The sequence below is a fragment of the Mandrillus leucophaeus genome, unplaced genomic scaffold (assembly GCF_000951045.1).
Source record: "Mandrillus leucophaeus isolate KB7577 unplaced genomic scaffold, Mleu.le_1.0 Scaffold1254, whole genome shotgun sequence".
Lineage (NCBI taxonomy): Eukaryota > Metazoa > Chordata > Mammalia > Primates > Cercopithecidae > Mandrillus > Mandrillus leucophaeus.
This window is the reverse complement of record NW_012100921.1, coordinates 120,452-128,411: the sequence shown is the minus strand read 5'-3', so window position 1 is coordinate 128,411 and position 7,960 is coordinate 120,452. Positions and strand designations below refer to the sequence as shown.

The window sequence follows — 7,960 nt, the reverse complement described above, 5'->3', positions numbered from 1 at the left end:
ACCCAAAAAGATCTTCATACGGTCTTGTTTGGGGTTAAAAATTAAAATAATAAGGGGATTGAGGATGGTGAGTTTTGAAAAACTTCAACTGGCCGGTCATGGAGGCTCATGCCTGTAATCTCAGCACTTTGGGAAGCTGAGGGGGGGGGGTGGGTCACCTGAAGTCAGGAGTTCGAGACCAACCTGGCCAACATGGTGAAACCCCATCTCTACTAAAAATACAATGAACCAGGAGTGGTGGCTGGCGCCTGTAATCCCAGCTACTTGGGAGGCTGAGGCAGAAGAATTGCTTGAACCTGGGAGACGGAGGTTGCAGTGAGCAAAGACGGCGCCATTGCACTCCAGCCTGGGCAGTAAGAGCAAAACTCCATTAAAAAAATATATATATATATGTATATAAAAATATATATATTTTAAAACATTCATCCAATTGAAATGGTAAAGACGTCGAAGCGATTCTACTATGGTCTAAAAGTTTGTGCTGCACCCTTTCCCCCCAAAATTTATATGTTTAAACCTCATCACCATTGCAATAGTATTATGAGGTGGAGACTTTGGGAGGTGACTAGGTCATGAGGCTAGAGCCCTCATGAATGAATTAGTGCCCTTATAAAAGAGGCCCAAGAGAAACCTTTTCGTCCCTTTCTCCATGTGAAGACACAGCTAGAAGGCACCATCTATTAATCAGAAAGTAGGCTTTTACCAGATGCTGAATCTGCTGGCACCTTGTTTTGTACTTCCCAGCCTCCAGATATGAGAAGTAAATTTCTGTTGTTTATAAGTTGTCTAGTTTCTGATATTTTGTTATAACAGCCCAAATGAACTGGGATAGGTTTAGAATATGCTACTCCAAAACGTACCACTGCGGCATAAGAATTCTTTTAAGCTGCCCGCTTTGCAGAGGCTGCCATGGAGGAAAACCCTGTACTATTAGCCATGGTCAACCCCACCGTGTGTTCTTTGACATTGCCGTTGACGGCGAGCCCTTGGGCCACGTCTCCTTCAAGCTATTTGCAGACAAGGTTCCAAAGACAGCAGGATATTTTCATGCTCTGAGCACTAGAGAGAAAGGATTTGGTTATAAGGGTTCCCGCTTTCACAGAATTATTCCAGGGTTTATGTGTCAGGGTGGTGACTTCACACACCATAATGGCACTGGTGGCAAGTCCATCTATGGGGAGAAGTTTGATGATGAGAACTTCATCCTAAAGCATACAGGTCCTGGCATCTTGCCCATGGCAAATGCTGGACCCAACACAAACAGTTCCCAGTTTTTCATCTGCACTGCCAAGACTGAGTGGTTGGACGCAAACATGTGGTCTTTGGTAAAGTGAAAGAAGGCATGAATATTCTGGAGGCCATGGAGCACTTTGGGTCCAGGAATGGCAAGACCAGCAAGAAGATCACCGTTGCTGACTGTGGGCAACTCAAATAAGTTTGACTTGTGTTTTATCTTAACCACCAGATCATTCATTCCTTCTGTAACTCAGGAGAGCACCCCTCCACCCCATTTGCTCGCAGTATCCTAGAATCTTTATGCTCTCGCTGCAGTTCCCTTTGGGTTCCATGTTTTCCTCGTTCCCTCCTATGCCTAACTGGATTGCAGATTTGAGTTAAGTTTATGATTGTGAAATAAAAACTAAATAAAAAAAGAAGAATTCTTTTAACCTGAAGGTAATTGAGAAAAAGCAGACACAGGATGAGCTCTCTACCCTCCTCCTAGCTGCCCAAAAGCTAAACACAAATTCCTCTTGTGATGGTGACCCCCTACCCTTGACTTATACTTCTCTGTTATTACCAGAAAGAGAATAACAACCTATCACCAGAGACAATATGGCACTGAGAAAGAGTCTATACAAACCTTACTGATTAGCCCTTATCCTCCATTAGTTTCCACCACATTTTTACTTTCCTACAGTTTGGTACCCTTAGAAGCCTAAAACTTTTTTGGTCACTTTTTAAAAATCTATTGTTTTTTTGTTAAGATGCTATGTAAACCAATGTTCTAACCAACCCTTTGAGTTAGTTATCAATAGATTTCTCCCATGTTAATGCACATATTAATAAATGTGTTTGTTTTTCTCTTATTAATCTGTCTTTTGTCAGTCTAATTTTCAGGGACCTGGCTGGAGAACCTAGGAGGGTAGAAAAAAGGTTTTTCTTCCCCTATGCCTTCATTCATTTGAGCATTCTCAGGGATGACTGCGAATAACTCTCTAGATGATGTTAGGGGAAGATTCAGACGGAGACTTGGGAGAGTGTTAAGGACTCAGTGAAAAGAAATGTCTCAAATCCCTAGATATTTTTTTCTGTAAATTTAGTTACACCCTCTAAGTCAAATCTCCCTTATTTAATCTCTCACTCAGGGTCTCAACCTTCAATCTGTAAGACGAGGCCCTTTTATGGTATCTCTTACATGAAACTGCTTCTTACATAAAAAAAATGACAGATTCCTCTTTTGATTCTAAATAAGTACAGATTACCTTTGTGGAGATAGCATCAGGCAATTATGTTTTTCACTTTTTATTTTATACTAAGAGAATGTGTTAATTTTGCAATGAAACTATAATAACAAAAGAAGCTATAGAAGAAAATCTTAATCTTGAAATAAAGAGAAACATAATGAAATTAATTTTATAAATATAGAGACTGGCAAACACAAAAATTAAAAATTTCCCTTGAAACTACTTGTTGACTTATCTATTGAAAAGCAAATTGGAAAATATATTTTTGGTATATGCTTCTATGTTTTGCATGTATTCTGCTATATTTTTTATTTTGTAAAGGATTAATATAATTTATATATCAAATCTTAAAATCAGATCAAGAAAACTAGAGAAAAACGGAGAAAGATAATTCAAAGAAGATAAAATATAGATATGAATTATTAAAAGATAGCTTTTTTAAAAATTCAAAGTAAAAGAACAATGTGATAACATCACAAGTGGTACTGTTCATTTGCTATGAATTTACCTAGCTAATATTTACAGACAATTTGGCACTATTTATCAAAATTTTAAATATGTATGATCTATGATCTAGATATTCCACTTTTAGGCATTCAGCTAGTGGAAATACAGTTCTACCAGAGGTGCACACAAATATACCTGAAATAAAGTATATTCTAGCTATTTTATATTAGTAAAAATTTTGATAGCAATAAAGTTTCCGTTAATATACCAGTTATTTATTTTCTTATATCTAGCTAATCTCATTAATAAACAAAACAACCCCTGAAGCAGGTATTATTACTCTTTTTTTACAGAGAAGATAACTGAGACTTAAAGAGGATAATTACCAAATTGCCCATGACAAATAATTAGGTAGTATGTACTGAATATGGTGACTACAATCTAACCCACCTGTGTGATTATAACGCCTTTTTGTAACTTGGTAAAAATTAAGTTTTTATACTTTAGTAAGCATAGGGTGTGGATTTGAAACCTAGGAATTCAGACTCTGTTTAGGTTGTTCCAAATATTTTTGTGTTACAAAAATGTTATCATAATGACTAACCTTGTACACATCATTTTGTCATAAGGAGGCATATATGAAATGTAACTCCTGTAAATGTGATTTCTGGATCAAATAATAAATTCATACACATTTTGTTAGATGTTTAAAAATTCTGTTGTATGGTCTATCCATAAGCAAAGTATGAGAGGCTCTGTTTTCTAACATTATAGCCAGCACAGGGTTAATCCTTTTAACTTTTACTAATCTGACAGGTGGGAAATGGTACCTTGGTATAGTTTTTAATGTATTTTCTCTTATTAATAATAAGCAAAGCATATTCTAATGATGTATCTGTTCTCTATGTTTATCAGGCTTTTGATCATTTTTTTCCTCTACATTTTGAGGAACTTTTATGTATTAGAAAAAGCAAGCATTTTATCTATAATATAACTTGAAAAGATTTCAATTTGTCATTGACTTTTGTCTCTTTGCTTATGATGTTGTTTTTTTTTTTTTTTCCCCATGAAAGAAAGGGAGGTATATTTCTTATTAGAAAATCATAGAGAAATTCCTGTGGAAAAGACATATAAACAGGGAAATGAAGAAAAGGTGGGAATGAGTCATGTAAAGATACAGGGAAAGGATGTTTCAGGAAACAAAATAACAAGCACAAAAGCCTAAGAAGGAAATGAGCTTGGTGTGTCTGTAAAACAGCGGTCAAGTTTATGTGTCTTCAGTGGCATAGTTGTATTTAAAGAAATCTCTGCAATTCTTTTAAAAATACATTTAATTTTGACTTGTTAGAATTATATTTGATTGAATTTAGTTATTGTAAATATTAGATTAAAATATTTTTCTGTTTTATTCTTGTCTTCTTTTTCCTATTCCTCCTTGTAGAAACAAAATTTGAGTATGATACACAATCTGGTTAGGTCTCAGGACAACCATTCTGAGTGTTGGATGAGCCATTCATTAATAATAATTGAAACAATAATACAAATAAAGCTATCCTTTGTAGAGCACTTATTTATATGGAAAGTGCTTTTTTAAGATGGTTATATATTTATTTCTCATTAAATCATTAAGAGAAAGTTACTATTATTATTTCTGTTTTAAAGATGAGAAAGTTGCTGGGTGTGAGAGCTCAGGTCTGTAATCCCAGCATTTCGGGAGGCCGAAGCTGACAGATCACCTGAGGTCAGGAGTTCGAGACCAGCCTGGGCAATATGGCAAAACCCCACTTCTACTAAAAATATGTAAATTAGCCAGGTGTGGTAGTGCATACATGTAGTACCAGCTACTGGGGAGGCTGAAGCGCAAGAATCGCTGAAACCTTTGAGGTGGAGGTTGCAGTGAGCTGACATCAGGCCACTACACTCCAGCCTGGGCAACAAAGTGAGGCTTTGTCTCAAAAAACAAAAGAAGAAAGTTGAGATACAGAGAAGTAAAGTAACTTGCTCAGACTCATACAGTTAGTAAATGGAACAGTCATTTCCAACACAGTCAATTTCAAAAAGATCTAGAACTCAAAACTTGATCACTGCTTCTTACAGTTTTCTCTTCCACATAATAAGGAGGCTAATGGCTCCTCTCTCTAATTTTTATTATCATTGTCTTGAGGATGCAGAGAGCTATGTGGAAACAAAATGGTGGAAATGAACTGAACATTCATTGAATGCTTATTATGCAATTGATATGTAATGTTATATTATTCTCACCTTCAAAGTTGAGCAGAAAATTAAGTTCATGAATATTATGCAAACTCTCAAGCTTATTGAACAAGTAGTACATCTTACTTTTAAATCCATATCTCCTGGCACCTAGCACAATTCTCTCCTCTATGTGACATTGAGTTCCAGTGTCTCCCAGGAGGAAGAACTCCTGCAAAGAAGAATGAGTCTAGAGCAAAAAAGTGATGTTACATTTTTTTAAAGAAGAATTTTATACAGATATACTCATATTACATATTTGCCAGGAGAGGATTCTCATGCTTTGGGGCAATATGATAAAAAGCCTTCAAAATAATCTTTTCTTTCTCAAGAAGTGTACACTCTAGACAGGGAGTTAAGACACAAACATGAGTTTTCTAATAAAACAAGAAGCAATATACTAATGATCCAACAAAACAGTGATTTAGATGAAAAGTGGGGCAGAATCTCAAATGATGGCTCTTTCACTGTGGGCTGAGTATAGGAGTGGGCAGGGTTGAGATGTGAACTATGTTTTCAAGAATAGTTTGGTCTTGGGCTAAAATTCAGGTTGAGTTCCTCTTCTCAATCTTAGAGAACATCAGCCTAGGCTAATTCCTGATGTTAATAGTTATTATTGAGTAAGTTATTAAATAACATATAGACGTTTATATTTCTTTAACTATTAAATAATACATACATCCATAGATATTAGATATGAGCAGGTATTTTTATTTCTAATTTTAATGATGAATATAACTTTTAAATACAAAGCATATTTGGATGGATAGGAGTCCTATACAATTGTCTACATTTCAGGGAAAACTTCATCCAGAACAGGTAATGGTTAGTTCAGAATTATTTGATAAAAGTTGATAAATGGATATGTTCACCTATTTATACTGCTGCTGTGTTAGTATCTCTGAACATGGGTATATACATGTATGTGATCATGAATTTGTGCAACTGGTAAGAAAAATATCATCCCATGAGACTATAAACTCTTAGACATGACAGTTCTCAGGGGTTCCCATCATGAGAAAGATGTTGAACTGGCAAATGTCAAAATTATATACAAGTGGTTAAGAACAAATTAGGAAGCCAATGTAAGCAGTTAGAGAAAGGTTTCAGTTAGATTGTAAATTTGGTTTTTACATTTCCCCTAATTAGCTAGTTTTTCTTGAGGTGATGGGAAATCAGATTGCATTTCAATAGTAAGGGTAAGAGGATTAGATAGATTTTGCTAAAGATTTCCAATAAAAGAAATCAGAGGTGGGTTTGAATAGATGACATATTTAAATAAATTGAAAGATCGATGAGAATAACACAGGGATAATTGGAAAATGTAGAGGCAAGAATGGGCTAAATACGGGACAATTGATAGGTATAGAAAAGGGTTGAGACTAAGTTGAAAGCCTTTATTTAGATCCTTTGGCAAGATTTGAAAACATCTGCTTAACCCCTTCCAGTATTTGCTTGGTCCTCACTCCATAAATAATGGGATTGAGCATAGGAGGAATGACAACGTAGAGGTTGGCCAGGAGAATATGGACATAGCGTGGGATGCTTCTCCCACCAAACCTATAGGCAAAGACAGAAAAAAGGGCAGGGACATAGAAGAGTAGGATGACACAGACATGGGATCCACAGGTACTCAGGGCCTTGGAGCGGGCATCTTGAGAAGGGAGGTGGAAGACTGCTTGGAGGATGTGGATGTAGGAAACAGTAATAAGGATGATGTCCAGGCCTGTGGAGAGAAGAGCAGTTGCCAACCCATACCAGACATTGATGGAGATATCAGAACAGGAGAGGTGGGCAATGCCCATGTGCTCACAAAATGTGTGTGCAATGATGTTGATCCGGCAATAGTGCAGGCGCTTGAGGAGAAAGATGGATGGAAACATAATGATGAACCTGCAGCTCAGGGCGGCAGCGGCAATCTTCCCAATGACCTTGCTTGTGAGGATTGTGACATATCTCAGCGGGGAGCAGATGGCCACGTAGCGATCAAAGGCCATGGCCACCAGGACAACAGAGTCAGCCACAAAGAGGAAGTGAATGAAGAACATCTGAGTGAGGCAGCCATCAAAGGAAACGTGGCTATAACCTAGCCACAAATTGGCCAGGGCCTTAGGCATGGTGGTAGTAGAGAGCAAAACATCAGCACTGGCCAGCATGGATAAGAATATGTACATGGACTCATACAGGATTGCCTGGGAGAGGATGACACAAATTAGGATGCCATTGCCTGCCAGGGCGGCAATGTACATGATGCAGCAGGGGATGGATAGCCAGATGTGTAGGTGCTCCAGCCCAGGGATGCCAGTAAGGAAGCAGCCTGCTATGCGAATGTCAGAGTTGTTCACAGCAGCTATGCTGTTAACAGAAAAAAGGGCCATGATTTTATGCAGAGTCCTCACCTGTGCCATAGGGAAAAAAGAGCTTCAGATTTTTGAACGCATTAGCAGAGTGTCCATAAAAACAAACAGCCACAAGGTCTGCATATAGTTAGAGGCCTGATGACAGTTATGGCCTCTGCACACAGACATATCTCTACAGATAATCACACACAGGCTCTGCACACAGCCATATTCTCTCTAAATAATTACACATGGGCTCTGCACAGTTACAGGACCTGCCCACAGACAGGCTCTGTGTTCCTACTCAGAAGCCCTCCACACAACTTTAAGAATTTCAGGAAGCTAGGCCAGGCGCAGCGGCTCACGCCTGTAATCCCAGCACTTTGGGAGGCCGAGGCGGGTGGATCATGAGGTCAGGAGTTCAAGACCAGCCTGGCTAAGATGGTGAAACCCCAT

At 37.9% G+C, this 7,960-nt stretch overlaps 1 protein-coding gene across 1 annotated transcript; it reads right to left on the bottom strand.

Moving 5' to 3' along the window:
- Window positions 1-6,562: 6,562 nt before the first annotated feature.
- Window positions 6,563-7,573, bottom strand: LOC105533499 (olfactory receptor 52B6). The gene has a single exon (XM_011971973.1). The coding sequence runs from the start codon at window positions 7,571-7,573 to the stop codon at window positions 6,563-6,565; it is 1,011 nt and encodes a 336-aa protein (XP_011827363.1).
- Between the last annotated feature and the right edge of the window lie 387 nt (window positions 7,574-7,960).